This window comes from Podarcis raffonei, chromosome 2 (assembly GCF_027172205.1).
Source record: "Podarcis raffonei isolate rPodRaf1 chromosome 2, rPodRaf1.pri, whole genome shotgun sequence".
Classification (NCBI taxonomy): domain Eukaryota; kingdom Metazoa; phylum Chordata; class Lepidosauria; order Squamata; family Lacertidae; genus Podarcis; species Podarcis raffonei.
This window is the reverse complement of record NC_070603.1, coordinates 39,157,601-39,172,757: the sequence shown is the minus strand read 5'-3', so window position 1 is coordinate 39,172,757 and position 15,157 is coordinate 39,157,601. Positions and strand designations below refer to the sequence as shown.

At 41.3% G+C, this 15,157-nt stretch overlaps 2 protein-coding genes across 7 annotated transcripts; one reads left to right on the top strand and one right to left on the bottom strand.

Moving 5' to 3' along the window:
- The first annotated feature begins 2,399 nt into the window (after window positions 1-2,399).
- On the top strand, window positions 2,400-8,913 carry TMEM220 (transmembrane protein 220). Its single transcript, XM_053376098.1, has 6 exons — window positions 2,400-2,525; window positions 4,111-4,140; window positions 5,589-5,649; window positions 6,899-7,022; window positions 7,610-7,669; window positions 8,333-8,913. The coding sequence occupies exons 1-6, from the start codon at window positions 2,490-2,492 to the stop codon at window positions 8,463-8,465; spliced, it is 444 nt and encodes a 147-aa protein (XP_053232073.1). The 5' UTR covers window positions 2,400-2,489; the 3' UTR covers window positions 8,466-8,913.
- ADPRM (ADP-ribose/CDP-alcohol diphosphatase, manganese dependent) lies at window positions 6,271-15,102 on the bottom strand. Of its 6 annotated transcripts, none has more exons than XM_053376093.1 (5): window positions 14,281-15,102; window positions 13,167-13,806; window positions 11,612-11,728; window positions 8,977-9,033; window positions 6,271-6,600 (listed from the first exon to the last, which is right to left on the bottom strand). In XM_053376093.1, the coding sequence occupies exons 2-4, from the start codon at window positions 13,789-13,791 to the stop codon at window positions 8,978-8,980; spliced, it is 798 nt and encodes a 265-aa protein (XP_053232068.1). In that variant the 5' UTR covers window positions 13,792-13,806; window positions 14,281-15,102; the 3' UTR covers window positions 6,271-6,600; window position 8,977. The 6 variants fall into 6 exon arrangements, with proteins under 6 accessions (XP_053232068.1, XP_053232070.1, XP_053232067.1 ...); XM_053376095.1 differs by lacking the exon at window positions 6,271-6,600 and adding an exon at window positions 9,655-9,942 and having other exon boundaries at window positions 8,978-9,033; window positions 14,281-15,100; XM_053376092.1 differs by lacking the exons at window positions 6,271-6,600; window positions 8,977-9,033 and adding an exon at window positions 9,300-9,942 and having other exon boundaries at window positions 14,268-15,098.
- Between the last annotated feature and the right edge of the window lie 55 nt (window positions 15,103-15,157).

Below are 15,157 nucleotides of genomic sequence, written 5' to 3'. Positions count from 1 at the left end.
GTAAATGAGCCACGGCAACAAGCAACTTATTCCAACAACTTACATCTTTTCCATAACTCTCCCGAATCTTTTGCAACTAGATAACAAAACATTGTATCTTGAAGTATAGTGATTAATATGTGATTAAGTACCTCAAATGAGATTATATCTTAGAATTACTTCCTGATTCTTTCAAATGATGCAATGTTGAATGAAAAGACATTTCTATATAAAATGAATCACATATCTTCTTTGTGGGTTTAGCATTCTGGAATATGTTCACAAATAAAGCTACAAGACGTTTATGGAAGAATCACATGGAATAACAAGAATTATGTTCACATATGACCTGCCTTTCCTGATACTAACATATGTGGATTTTTAAAAAAAGAAAAATAGGGACAGCAATCTTTTTTGTTTTGTTTTTTGGTAACCTTTTTATTCTGAAAAACAGGTGGAATATAATTGTATTTAAATAAATAATTTGTCCCATATGCATATGTTCCAATCCAAGCACTTCCATTAAATCCTGAATTATCCTATTTCCTCTTTTCTGCTAATAAATCTTATCCTTCCCATGTTTATTCAATGTTTATTCAATGAGATAAGATGTAGTTCTTCGTTTGTTTTCTTCCACCTTTGCAGAATTAAGATCACCATGCTGAAACTCATCAAACCTGATCCCAAAGTTCTCAGTGGCCCCTTTTTTCTCTTCCCTATGGTGCTTCTCCTCATACTGACATAGCCCAAGTGTGAAATCTTGTATGGTACCTACTTCTTCCTATCAATTTCCCATTAATTTGAATTTAAAAGCTCATATAGTACTTAAACTTTTAACTTGGATATAATACTGTTTGCAATGCAGTATTATGCATGCCTATCCATTGAGTTCATTGGGGCTTGCAACTCCAGTACATGAATACAGGTTTGCAGCCCGATTCTAATATGTAATTTTCCAGAAATATGGTTATTCCAATGTGCCTGGAAGCTCCACTGAAGAAATGGCTGTGTATCATTCAGCCTGGGACCAGTATGTGTTTAGGGTCACAGCATAATTTTCCAGTGTAATTGGCCAACACTTCCCAATTAGCTGGAATCCAGGAAAGGAAACGCAAATAAAAGCCTCAAGAAGCATATTTAATTGGTTTCATGTATATAAAAGGTCATGCCAGCATAAATCTGTCCACAGTGCAAGAACTGATGTGCCCAGTTCTCACTTGACAGCTGCCTGGAGTAGTATGAAAATATTTATTTCATAACAGTTTTAAACCCGTTTTTCTCAAAAGGGAGAAGCTTCCAGTAAATTATACATGGCAACATATATTTTTCATACATCCCCCTTGTTGGTGACCCTACTGCCACTGTTACTGGAGTGATTTCAGAGAGACTTTTTCGGGCTTCTGGCAGTTAAGGGGCAAGGTCTGCTGCCTGGAAAAGGAAGGTGCAACCAGGTCAGCTTTGAAGTCCTGGCAAGTGGGTCTTCAGTAAATACACTGGTCTGAGCAGGGCCAGATTTAGGTTTGATGGGGTCCTAAGCTACTGAATAGGGACATGGGTGGCGCTGTGGGTTAAACCACAGAGTCTAGGACTTGCCAATCAGAAGGTTGGCGGTTCAAATCCCTGTGACAGGGTGAACTCCTATTGCTCAGTCCCTGCTCCTAGCAGTTTGAAAGCACGTCAAAGTGCAAGTAGATAAATAGGTACTGCTCCGGCGGGAAGGTAAACGGCGTTTCCATGCGCTGCTCTGGTTCGCCAGAAGCGGCTTAGTCATGCTGGCCACATGACCTGGAAGCTGTACGCCGGCTCCCTCGGCCAATAAAGCGAGATGAGCGCCGCAACCCCAGAGTCGGTCACGACTGGACCTAATAGTCAGGGGTCCCTTTACCTTTAAGCTACTGAATGTAATGGGGCCCTTTATATGTCAACAACAAATTGTAGCTGTTTTTTGTGTTGAATATATGCTGTATGGTAATTTATGAACCTAATGGGTATCTAAAACCATTTGCACATAACAAAATATGTATTTTATCAAAGTAATTGTTGAACTTATATTTTTGGAAATGTACATCTAGTCCCCCCCCCATTTAAATTTTTTTGGGGGCCCCAAGCGAGTGGGGCCCTAAGCTATAGCTTGTTTAGCTTATACGTAAATCCGGCACTGGGTCTGAAGCAGAGATTGGCAGTTGCTTTGCGTTGCACCGCCTCCTGGTTGCAGCCGCGCTCGGCGAGGACCCTGCCCGCTTCGTCGGAAGTGCGCGGCGTGGGCGGTGCATGGCAGGACTACAAGAGCGGGAGGGGGCTTTGTAAGGGGCGTGTATGAGGTCGATCGAGCGCCTCTCTCCGCTGGTGGGGCGGGAGAGGGGCGGGCACGCGAGCGAGCTGCCGCCGGTGAGCGAGCAATGGAGGCCGCCGCCGCCGCCGCCGCTTCGTTGCCTAGGCTTAAGCGGGAGTCGCCGCCGCCTCCTTCCGCGGGTGCCAGCAGCCGGGTCTGGAGACTTAGCAACTTGGTCATGGCCGTCTTCTTCGGACTCGCCGGGGCCGTGCAGGTCGGGGATGGTGCTGCGCTGGGCGGAGGAGGGCGAGAAAAGTGTGCAAGGAGCAGCTTGGCTGTGCGGGTGGGCGAAGGTCGGTCGCAGGGTTGCAGCTGGCCGGTTTCCAGGGCAGGGCGAAGGGTAACGAGGAAAGGGCGTTCAGGATTGCAGCTTTGGAGAGGTTTGAAGCGGGAGTGGCGCAGGCGAGAAGGGAAAATCGACCGCACACCTTTCTTTCATCATCGCAGAAGGTTATGTGGGAAAAGGAGCATTTTTCTCTATTATGTTTATTTATTTGGGGCAAAACGTATGCATAAAGCTGCTCTCCCATCTCCACAGAAACAAAGCAACCATAATCCCGTCGTTAAAAGCAAGTTAGATGCATTAAAAAGTCACAGCCTCTCAACACGAAACACATTGAAAACAAACAAACAAAACCAAGAGAACCAGGACTAACGCATCAGAATCAGAACAGCCATGAAATCAAAAGCTTTCTGAAGACGAAAAGTTTTTTAAGTGGTGGCAGAAAACAAGTAGGGAGGGAGATAGATAAGATCTCTCAGGGCAGGGGTACCATTTTACAAAGTGCCACCACAGGGAAGGCTCTCTCACATGCTGTCACACAACGCAGAAGGCAGGGGAGCAGGCAAGAGGGTCTGTTTATTTTCAAGATATGGGCAGATACAGGAGATGGTCTTTCAAATAGCTTGGTCTAAGGCTCCATTTTGAAGGGTTTTAATGACCATCTTGGATTATATTTGGAACAGTTTACCTATGCAGTTATGTAGCTTTTTAAAAAAGAGGAAAGAAGCTCCAGGTTACTTCCTACCAGCAATACACCTTGCCCCTCAATAACATCCTTCTTTGTTCCAATTTTCCCTTCCCCCACCTTCTTTCCCTTACTTAAATTGATTTAGTTCTGAAACTGGTTGTGATCAAGTCTAGTCTATTTCACTACTCCAATGATTTGGACAATACTTTAGGATAAACAGGTGACATTGGGGAAATAAAGCAATTTCTCCCCCTGCCACAGTAAGACTTCATTCTCCCCATTATATTTATGTAGTTTTCAAGCTATGAATGCTGGATTAGGAAATATATCACTAAGAGTAAGCAGAATCAGTCTTGTGCTCTAAAAACTGCCTAGGGGAAAACAGTATGTGCGCAGTTTATATCTTCCTGAGTTGTTATTTTGGTAAAATATGCAATTCATTTATATCCTATTAGCAATCTGCTGAGAGTACCTGAAAAAAATAGCTAGACTGTTGTCCTTAGTTCCACTAAGGCTGCAGCCCCAAACACATTTACTAGAGAATACCCCCCCACACACACACCCGTTTTACTTCTGGATTTACTCTTGGGTACAGAAATGCTCTAGAAGACAGCACTGGGTATATGTTTGGGTTTTTTAATCTGCAAAATTCCACAGGTATCCGCTTACAGTTGCCCATTTCACATTGAGCAAGGCTCACCAACAATTTATCCTGGAGTCTTCGATATGAATGCTCAGGATTAACTGATTTACGGATCAGTTGGAAGGATTTTTATGCTATGCACAATTTAATGTTTTTAGCAATGTTTCCTGCCTTCTTTGTTGCAGGTCAATGACCCAGATCCAGGACTCTGGATAGTGAGTATAAATTCAGAGGCTATTACAAGTACTAGAGAACTTGACATTGTCGGAGGTGTCTTGTCAGGCAGCCCCATTGAATTTCAAGCCATGTCATCTGTCTGCAGTGCTTTTGCAGCTTGATCAAAACTCCTTCTATAATTGGCTTTGGGCTGTTGCTCAGTGACACTGTGTTCTAACATGACACTTTATTTTTGTTGTTGTGGATTTACATTATATAAATATTTATAGAATAGCTTACAGATAAAACAACAGAATAGATTGCAAAAACGACTGTAAAAGCAGCATAAAACAGCGCAATATAATTAAAGAGTTTCAAGTGCTGGGGAAATAAGACTTGGTGCTAGAGATGCAGTATTTTTTTTACAAAATTTACCTGCTTTTTGAGGAACTTCATTCACAAAGTAGCTTCCAATCTTCAATATCAGAGTAAGCACTGGGGAAACCTCCCTGGAGAGAGGGTTTCATAGGTACAGATTGCCACTAAGAACTCTGTTGGATGAGGCCAAGGTCTCATCTAATCCAACATGCTGTTCTCTCAGTGCCCAACCAGATGCCTGAAAAGGCCCCTTTCTCCTTATCATCACGTTTCACTTCAGATGGCACCTGGAGGACGACCTTTGAAGATGATCTCAGTGAACTGGGAGGCTTGATTCTTCAGGAATCCAAGCTTCAAGACATCCAGAGCTCTAAAGGCAAGCACCAGCTCCTCAAACTGTGTGCAGAAGCAGGCCTGAAGACAGTGCCGTTGGTTAAGCACTAGCGAGATATATTCCCATCACCTGGTCACCATTATAGTCCTTACTGCTGTGCTTTGAACCAACGGCAGCTTCCAAACAATCTTCAGAGCAGTCCCAACGTACAACACATTAGACTACCGTAACTTGGAGATTCCAGAGCACAAACCGCCTCTGTCCAAACCACCTCTGTCAAGGTGTGCATCACCTTTGACTGTGAAAGATGCTCAGTGCCACGGAGGCCACTGGGGTCTCTAATGACAACGCTGTAATTAAAACCACCCTCAAAATGCAAACCTCCTTTAGAGGCAGTCCAGCCTTGCCTAGAACAGATCAAATACACCTCCAGGCAACAGAACCACTAGCAGCAGTAAGCATCTCACTTGCAATTATCTCATCAGACTGCATTGTTCTCTTTGTATTGATGATGACATGGGCTGTTTCTTCAGCAGACTCTTTTGCCTTTATGAATAGTTTTGTAATCCAAGGGGCTGCCTTTGTACAAATGAAACACCCTTTTCCTTCCAGGATCTTGTACACTTTCTCTTCCTGGGAGGCAAGCACCCATTCCTTCCTTATTATTCCTGGTGTGGTTATCTGTGCGCATCAGATTGGCTCTTCTATTGGTCTGCTAACCAGGATGGAATATGTTGTCTTCCTTGTCCCTGCCTTCAATTTCTACTTAGTAGATTTGTTTTATCTCATTCTCAGGTTGCCTACTCTGTACCTGCAGCTCTCACACTGGTTGTCGGCCTTAGTCCACCAATTGCAGGTACAGTATTAGATTCCCTCTTCCAATCCCCAAATCAATTGGACCATTCACCTCTTTCTCTTTGTTATATTAATTATGGTTATAATTTGAGAGCAGGGGAGGTCTTTGTGTCTTGCCTATGTTCAGACTACTATTTAACATTTATTTAGTTCCAAAGTACTGCTAGATGTTGTACAGAACAAATATGTAGTGAAGATGCTGGGTGGGGATATTAGACCTTTCATCAGATTCATTGATGGGAGCTCTTAAATGTTTCAGAACACCCTTCATTAGGACACACAATCTGAAGAACTCATATTGTGCCTATTCATTTCCAACTTCTCCCCCCTACACATTTTTGGTCTTCCTCTAAAGGATCTTGGGTATGCTGAGCATTAATTCCCTTTTTATCACCCCATTGAAATCCAGGCTGTTCTTTTTTGAAAGCTTGTTTACTTATAGTAATAGATTGCATTATTTTTGTCCATTTCACTGAAATGCCTCTTTAAGTTCTTTGTTTTAAAATTACCTATGGTTTAATTTCATTACTAACTTGTTCCAAATTAAGAGAAATCTGTATTTTTTGAAACACATTGTCCTGTTTTACTATTCTTATTTCTTTCTCTCTTTCTCTGAATGAATTCTTCCATATCCTGATCACTTTCTCCCAGATGTCACATCTTAACCAATTATTTTCTCAAAGTCAAAACTTCATTTGTTGTGGCGTGTCAGCTGTTTTTTCTGCTTTCTGCAATATAATCTCTTGCATATATTAACTATTTACTAAACCCAGTTATTTTATATGTTTTATGCCTGCATGAAGGATCTCTCTTCTTGTTCTCTGCTTGGTGATCTTTAGTACAAACCAAGTATAAAATCACTTGTGGCACAATCCTATGCATGTTCAGTTCAGTGAGCCAAACTCTGTAGAGGATTGCAGTTTCCTCCTCCTTATTGTTGTTTGAAGGCCTTCTGAAGAGACACATCCAAGGAAAATTAATTCAGTAACAGTAGGTAGATTCAGAGTAAGTTAGTTGAACTTAATTCCCACTAATCAGTGTGAACTAAATCATGACTAACGTGTCCAGTTGGTTTCATCGGGACCCAAGTTCAACTAACTTGGGCTACAATCTTATTTCCACTTCCTAGGAGTAAGGCCCATTGAACTCAGTGGAGCTTATTTCTGAGTGGGCCTGTATAGGTTTGCACTGTTAGTTTGGAAATGTAAATTCTATTGAAATTTGTACCAATGACTTACCACTTTCCTTAGACAATATTGTGTGGCGGAGTCTGTCAGATCTACATTCAGCTGCTTGTCTTGTGGGTTCTGCCATCTTGGGGTATTCCTTGTTTACTAATGCTCAGAAAAGCATCTTGCATGAGGAAGAAGGCAGGTAAGTAATAATTTCTTTTTTTCTGCAGTTTCCATATTGTCAACCTTCCACTGAAATTAGAGGTTTCTTCCTAGCAGTCGGATTCTCACAAGACCCTAACTATAGGTCTGTTAAGAACCAGAAGCCAGCAGACCACCCCAAAAGCACGGGATTAAAGTTCTGAAATCCTTGGTTCAAATTCCACAGAGATGCAGTTGTGTCAAACTTCTCAACAAAAAGAAATCACAGAAGATTTTTCCTACAATCTGACCTCATTGTGGCTGCATACAGCCCACTGGAAGCAGTACTATATAATTGGGAAGGGATAGGGACTCAAAATTAAGGAAATGTCACAACCCCCTGCCCTCCCATTCTCGCCTCTTCCTCGTCTTCCATTACTTTATACATGTACTAAGCTACTGCCGCAGTGTTGGGCTTAGTGCTATAGCTTTAAAGTGAGAAACTGTTTGCTTTCCCCCAGAGAAACTGACATCTGACACTTCTTATGGTAAGCTTATTTATTCTTGTTCTTTGCTGAGTCTGCTTGCATATGATTTAATTTATGGACAGGACATTTGAATAACTTACAATCTTTTTTAAAAAAACAGGGAGTTATTTGGTCTGTTGATTGTTACCGTCTGGATGAGCCTTTGTCGTCATTCAGCCAAGTGAGTCTTTTAACTTATTTATTTCAGCCTTTAGCAATTTATAATATGTGGAAGAAATAGTCTTTACTTTATCTAAGATATGGTATAGCCTTCTTCCCTCAAAATGACTTTAGTTTTGTGATGTTTTAGTTTTGTGATTCGTTTTATGCCTTAATGCCGTAAGATTTTCAGTTTACAAGTCTGTAAACTTGAGCACGTTCAAATAGTTTGCATTTTTCTATAAAGTCTAATTTATAGTTATAATTCAGCATGTGTATTCCAGTTGAGGTAAAAGTAACTCTCACCATATAAAGGAGTGATTATTCATATTTCTTTGGGGGGGTGGAATAGTTGTTTCCCACACCACCCAAACTTGTGCTTGAGCAAAGCACCCAATTTTCTTCTCATTGTAGCCCCCGGAAAAGCTGCTCCTGGGTTTTGTGGGACCCTCTGGAGCAGTGTGGTTCAGGGGGCTGCAGGAGGTAAGGATTGGCAAAAATCAGCTACTGTGCCTTTGCAGAAACACTTTCTGGTAGCACAACCCCACCATTGGGTGCAGCCCCATAAAGTTTCAGACAAAAATCTTTTTTTAAAAAAATAAAAATAGATGAGATTTTAACAAGTTGGCTAAGTTCCTGTTAATTTGACTTGATTTTCAGTAAATCGTCTTTTCTTTCCTTCCAGAAATTCCTTGGGTGGGGTTCACTTGGCCATTGCAATCTTCCTCTCCCTTTTCCCCTTTGTAATGTGGCTGTACATCTACATGAATGCAGAGATGCGAACATCCTGGCCATCTCACTGTAAAACAGTTATTTAAGAAGGTGGAAATGAAGGAATCTGTGTTCTAGCACCTATTTGCCCAGCTCTGATTTGTCAGTTGTGCCAAATCAACAGCGACCACAGCCATGGCTGAGATCAGTTTGTTTCCTCAAGAGTCTGGTTTTAAATTGTCTGTTATGTTCTTGAATCCTGGAAACTGGAGCACAATTAGAGTGGAATTTTCTGGATCCTGGTCAAGATTTTCAAGGAAAGAATATATCTGCAATAAGGCCACGTGGGTTAGGACTGCATTAACTATAGGCCCTTGGTACCTGCAAGGGATTGGATCAAATGAAATAGTTGCTTCTGCGGAAGCAGCTGGAGTCTAGAGGTGATTTGAACTTACTGCTGAAACCAGCGGAGTTGAAGCTGCAGAACAGCCTTGAAGATACAGCAGTGTTTGTATGTTTTACAGACTGTAATTAAAACTACTTGTAATAGAACAACTGGGTCTCTGAGCAATCTGTCTGGATTTGCGTATGAATTTTACTATCACACACCCCACCTACCTCATTTGGACATATCTGCAGAGCACATTACAATATCCTGATGATTAGCTTGAAGTCCTACAAAGATGTGACAGAAAGCAGAAGCTGTAGTGTGTCTCAAGGAAGGCAATATAGGTAAAGAGAGAGCATAATAACCCATCAATTTCTTTGCTAGAAGCTACTAGCAAAGTGAAATGCATTTCTTTGCTAGAAGCTACTAGCAAAGTGAAATGCAAATACTATGATCTGTAATATTATGAGTCTTGCTTTTGGTCCAGCCTTCAAACAGGGTATGATAATCAGAGTTGAATAAATATGCAGTTATTCACATTTTAAACAAAAGATGCCCAGCCACTAATTTTTATTTTATGTTTGCAAATTTAAATGTATGTATTTCTAATTATAGAAATATTTATAAATTTTCAACTAAAAAAATACATGGTATATTAAATAATTTACACACCAACATTCTAAAATCAGAAAAATATATATAGAACAAGTGCCCAACACTGAATCAAATGTAATTGATTACATTTCCTCACTAAGCAGTGCAGACATTTAGTTTGCTTGACACTTCAAGTTGAACATGCCAATCTGTGGGCTCAAATGAGCTTCAGGCAAATAGTTACTCCAGTATAGTGCACAATGCATTAAATAGTAACCAGACCTAATACAATCATCTGTGAAAAGTCTGATAACCTTTGTAATGCATCACTCGATCTAGAATCCTTCCTCTTCCTTCTAATACCATCCTGTCATGATAGACATGTATAGTTCCAAAAGCATGGCTTTCTGGAGGAGTTTCTATAATCCCATCAAGAGTAACATGGTGAACTCCATAAGAGTCTAAACAGTATCCACCAAAATGAAGGTGGCCTGCAAGATAGCACACCACAGAGTGATGCGAGTGGATGACAGAAAGGGCATCTTTATAATTCCAAGCCAGGGCGACATCGCTTGTAGAATTGGGGTGGATGGGTATGTGCCCTGCAGTGGAGGAAGAGAGGCAGTCAAAACAGATGAAATTTCACAGTTGTTAACATGGCTCTCCAAATGCTAAAGCTGCTGAAAATGGCTATATACTGGTAGTATTCTCTGCAAGTTCACAATTAAGACAGGCACCTGAAGTCATTTTTAAGCAAAATTGTTATTAACAAATGTTATGAGCTGAAGGTCCTTGATTCACATGATAGACCAATCACGATGAGATCACTGAGTAGCAAGTAGAAAATTACAATTTGTTATGTTTGAGCACCAATTGTGGTCCAACACCTTCCAGAAGTTCACAGCGTTAACTAGCCCTTCTTTACGGAGTAGTTGTAAAGGTACTGAAATAATACATGTGACACATTATGAATACTTAGGAAAGCGTTACTTGCACAAACTGAAACTGAATAAATTTAACTATAATAAATGTATCTAAAATAAAGCAATATATATATATATGTGTGTGTGTGTGTGTGTTCCCCACTTTGATGCATACACAAAGAGTACATTATACTTTGAATAATACTTATACTGTATCTCTAGTCATTTAGACATCCCTGTAGAGATGTGGAGCTGGGAGAAACAGGAGTAACTAGTCCACATTTTCCTACTATCCTGTATTTCTTTTTTGAGAAAACAGCTCAAACATACTTCAGGGCTTAAAAAAATAAAATGTAAGCCAAACTGGAGGCCTGATTCTCTCTGTCATGGGTTTGCAAGGTGACATGAGCTTTGTTTTTGTTTTTTTTAGAAGATTTATATTCAGGTGTTCAACTGAGTGGTTCTAAAAGCAGCTTAAAACAAATTGCAAAACCCACAAACGGCCTAGCAGTGCTTGGTCCTCTGGTCAATTAGATGAGGCCACAATGTACTTCTCTTCAATCCCAGGGCAACTATCAGTTGGAACGGAGTATTCCCTCTGGCACAAAGAGGGAAGCAAACTCCCCATGGCTGCTGCTTCCCTAGGGGATAGAGCCAGTCTGGTGTATCCCTTCCTGTGATGTTCTTCCTGTTGTACAACCTCTCACTGGCCTTTAATCTTCTGGTTGTCAGAGTATACTTTATGAAGAATGAAGCATTGTGATCAAAACCCACTACCCTAACTTTTAGCATATGTCAGCTAAAGCAGTAGAATGAGATGAAGGAAACCCTCAGTCTTTTGCCTCTAGTTCTAATGTCCGGGCAACCCTCTCATAAGGCGCTTTTTTCTAAGAAGTGTTCTACTGCTTGTGTTCCAGGAACTCCAAAGGAACCTGATTTCCCTATACTGTTTACCAACACCCAGCACCATTCCTTCCATAACCTCTGATTTACACCCTCTCCTTAAGGGACGATGATTTGCAAGTTCATAAATTGGACCTGACTGTACCAAGTTCAGTTTGTTTTGCAGAGCACTGTGTGGCTAAGCACACACGATCCATTTTTAATTTGCATGCCGTAGCTATTCCTGTAGACCTCAACCTACCCTGAAAATGGATATAGCCCACATAATGGCAGAATCAGACCACTGTGACGTGAACAGAGTTCGCTCCAAAGGCCAGTTTTGGGGTGTGACTCAGGCTTGAGAAATGGCTTGTCAGAATTGTAAAAAGCAGAATTTCATGAGATATACTGTGATATTCTACTACAGTTGCTGTGCCTTAAAAAGTGAAAAACAAAAAAGTCTTACCCATAATTACAACTCTTTCTTGATTTTTGTCAGCATATGTAAGGACTTCATCAAGCCAATCCAGCTGTTCTTGACTGAATCCTCCATTGAACTGCACAAACTGACGTTCAACAAGACCTGTACAAAAAGAAAACCTAATAAAAAACCTCACCAAATAAGCCATTTATATTTTAGGATACAAATGTGCATTTTAGAAAAATATGCATTTTCTCCCTACAGGGACTTTTAAGTTAACTTCATTCTTAAGAATAAACTAGCATTCAAGGCAAACTTTATAAATCAGTAAAAAATACTTTCTTTAAAGATAAACATAACAGATATTCCTGTTCTTTAGCATGAAAAAAATGGGACCCCACTTTTGCATCTCTATGAAAGGGTATGTGGCTGTGCCAAGTCTTGATTTAAAGCTTTTCCACACATTCTAGGAAAGAAAAGGTCCTATTTGTCCACAAATGGTCCACAAGTGGTGACTTTTATGCATGGGGAAGAGCCATGGGGAACCTGTGCAGCTCATAGGCAAGTACTTGCCATGTGTTTTCAGATATTCATCTCTGTTCCAGACATTACTACTGCTTACTATAGTGACTTGCAGTGTACAAATTGCAAGTTATTTTTCCAGTAATGTTTAAGAAAGTCCTAACTATCACAAGGAAATCATAGCTCAACAGGCCAAGATATGAATGAGCCTCAAGGCTGCCTACACACAGCACTCCACTCTTCCCTTTGCACAAGTGAGTGAACCAGCCAGGAAGTATTCAATTAAACGAGTTTGATGTTAGATATACACTAGAAAACTGTGGTTAATAGTTTCAAACCAAGCCATTGCATAAAGCCATGATTAAAGTTGGGTTCTTAACCTGGCTTTCCCCCAAGCTGTTAACCAAGCTTTCATGGTTAAGACAAAGAAGGGAAGCGATAGTTAAGTGAAGACTTTGTGGCTTGCTTTCCAGTTTGCATAAGGGAAAGAACAATGCAGCTGTATGCAAAGCCACGAGGCTCATGTTGTGGCTTAAGAAGCTATAATCGTTTGTACTCAGCCTATTGCTCCCAAGCAGGAAACAACCAACATTCTATACATCCCTTTAAATCATACATCCTCAGTTGTGTAGTCAAAGCATTTGATTCCCCATTTCTGCAAATTAGAAATGTTACCATCTCTTGCTTCCTCCAAGAGTATGCTATATATATGTAAACATTTGTACATATTTGCATACATTCAAAATGTCATATTGAACATACCTGGCCTACATTCTGGCATTAACCAGTTACTCTTGAGATAAGTTCTCTATCCTTTCAGGGGATTACATAAATGCCATTAATGTGCAGCCCTGCCCACTGCCTAGCCTAATCTGGTAGAATTTTTTGTGTAGAAAAACTGCCACTCAAAACTGAATGTTCTTCTGTTGTAGTCCCCTTCCACACTTTAAGTCAGAGAAATACATGCAGATGTGTTCATTTTTCTGAGTGGCAGGTCCCTCAGTGTAGCACAAGGCCAGGTGCTACCTCAATGTGAATCTGGAAACATACAAAAGCCCTGCTCAGCACAATACAGTACCTGATGGACTATTCAGATTCTCATTTTGATTTTTTTCTCGCAGTAGTTTTAGAGACTCTTGATATTTTTTGGTAGACGTATCCCTCCCCAGAATACTTATATCATAAGCATCAAGGATGACAAATCGAAATTTAGGCACCGGGCAAAATTGATATGCATAATAGAATTCTGAAGCATCGTCTCCAGTGGAACTCTGGTCTCTATAAGAATTGCTAAGAAACGTCTGTTCTTGTAAGTACTTGGTGTTCAGTGCAGAATCTACTAGATAGTCTCTGCTGAAGTTGTAAAATTCATGGTTGCCCCATATATGATGGACAGGGGCCTTGAGCTTCTTAAATTCTTCCAAGACTCTTCCCAGTGCTGTCTCTGACATCTTAAGTTCAGCATTGCAGCCATCAATGATATCCCCAAATTGTAATACGAACTGAACATCTGTTCTATTCCAGTCTTCGATTGCACTCTGGAGGTGACATAGGCTATGCTTATAATATCGCCTGTTCAGTCCGCAGAAATCATAGCCATCTTCTCGATCAGCATACTGAATATCTGCTATGACTCCAAAGGAGAAGAGTGCCTCAGAAGTTGTGGCTCCTTGTGTACAGCTACAATTATTATCGTCATCCATAACTGCCCATATGTCCTGCCAAAATGTAGCACAAAGAAAGAAAGAAAAGGATTTTGTTCAAATACTAAACTGGTGGTGAGGGGGAAGTGTGGGTGCCTATGAATATGTTACTCAAATATAGCTTTTAGGCGGCATTAGCAGTCTTTCGGAGAAGCTAGACTTCTATAAAGCTGACAGAATAAAATGTAGCCATCCTGTACATATGTACTCGGATTAGGAGCAAGTTCTACTGAACTGCTGAGTAAACATGCAGAGGAATGGGTTGCATCGGATTTAGGGATGTCAGTGATTTGAACCACTTATACTAAGAATTGAAGCCTATAGGATTTGGCAAGATACCTGCCAGCTTATAAATCTGCAGAAAACAACCACAACCCACACATCTGTCTGCCTAGCACTATAAAATCACTAGAGGAGGGAGGGGAAGTGTCTGGAGAACCCACCCTACATCGTTACTATGGAAACGAGACACATACCCACACCACTCACCTCGCTTTAAAGAAGCAGACCGGGGAAACCAAGTCCTCTTCTGAGGCAAAGCAGTGAAAGAAAATTAATCTACTCTCTGAGCATCATTTCATTTCCTGATCCATTTGCCCCTCCTCCTTGCTTGCTGCCTTCCCTCCGCCATAGAGAAATGGAAATATTTTTTAAAAGATGCCCTTTTAAGGTAGGCTGTGAGTGGAACCAAGGAGGCAATTCTAGCGTCACAATCAAACCGTCTATAAAGACGAAACTTCCTGGTTATTTTTCAATGCTCCCTCCCCTCCGTCTCAGTCACCCGAGGGTCGGAAGCAACTGAGAAATGGGAAGTTTGGGCGAAGCTGTGATCGGGTCCCAGAGAGTTTGTGCTGTATTTTAATTAGGTTTTTTTAAACACTTAAAAACAACTTGTCCTTGCAGATGCCAATGCAAGTCTGTTATCATCACATTGCGGCTGGGAAGGGCTGAGATGGTGGCTTAGGACGGCTGTGCATCGCAGCCCCGACTAAGAAGCAGATCAGGCTCTTCAAAAATGACTGGCCGTCTCTGGATCGAGGTCTGGCGGAAGATACGAAAGGAAACCATTTCGCCCCCTGCGTAACTGAGGTGACATAACTGCACGACTCCCGCGACCCCAAACCCTCCTTCCTCCCGGTTTCAACGAAAGCCAACCCCCGCTTCCGGCGTGCTTCCGTCACTTCCTGTTCCGAAAAGCGTTTCTCCGGGACACTTCCGTCGAGCTAACTTTCAGAGAGACGAAATTCTAGAGCCGAATGCAGCACTGCCCCCATAAGCACTTCCGGGTCTACTCCCCCCCCCTCGCACACTCTTTACAATCCCGAGCTAAGCACACGTAGTGATGCCGAGGGATAACGCGAGCGTC

Excerpts from the sequence above, each read along its gene's own strand:
- TMEM220 (XM_053376098.1), top strand. The coding sequence starts at position 2,490 with ATGGCCGTCTTCTTCGGACTCGCCGGGGCCGTGCAG. Across the intron at positions 4,141-5,588 it reads CAGATCCAGGACTCTGGATA|GTTGCCTACTCTGTACCTGC; the intron begins GTGAGTATAAAT and ends TCTCATTCTCAG. Across the intron at positions 7,023-7,609 it reads TTGCATGAGGAAGAAGGCAG|GGAGTTATTTGGTCTGTTGA; the intron begins GTAAGTAATAAT and ends TTAAAAAAACAG.
- ADPRM (XM_053376095.1), bottom strand. The coding sequence starts at position 13,791 with ATGGATGACGATAATAATTGTAGCTGTACACAAGGAGCCACAACTTCT. Across the intron at positions 11,729-13,166 it reads GAATCTGAATAGTCCATCAG|GTCTTGTTGAACGTCAGTTT; the intron begins GTACTGTATTGT and ends CTTTTTGTACAG. Across the intron at positions 9,943-11,611 it reads AGAAAGAGTTGTAATTATGG|GGCACATACCCATCCACCCC; the intron begins GTAAGACTTTTT and ends CCTCCACTGCAG.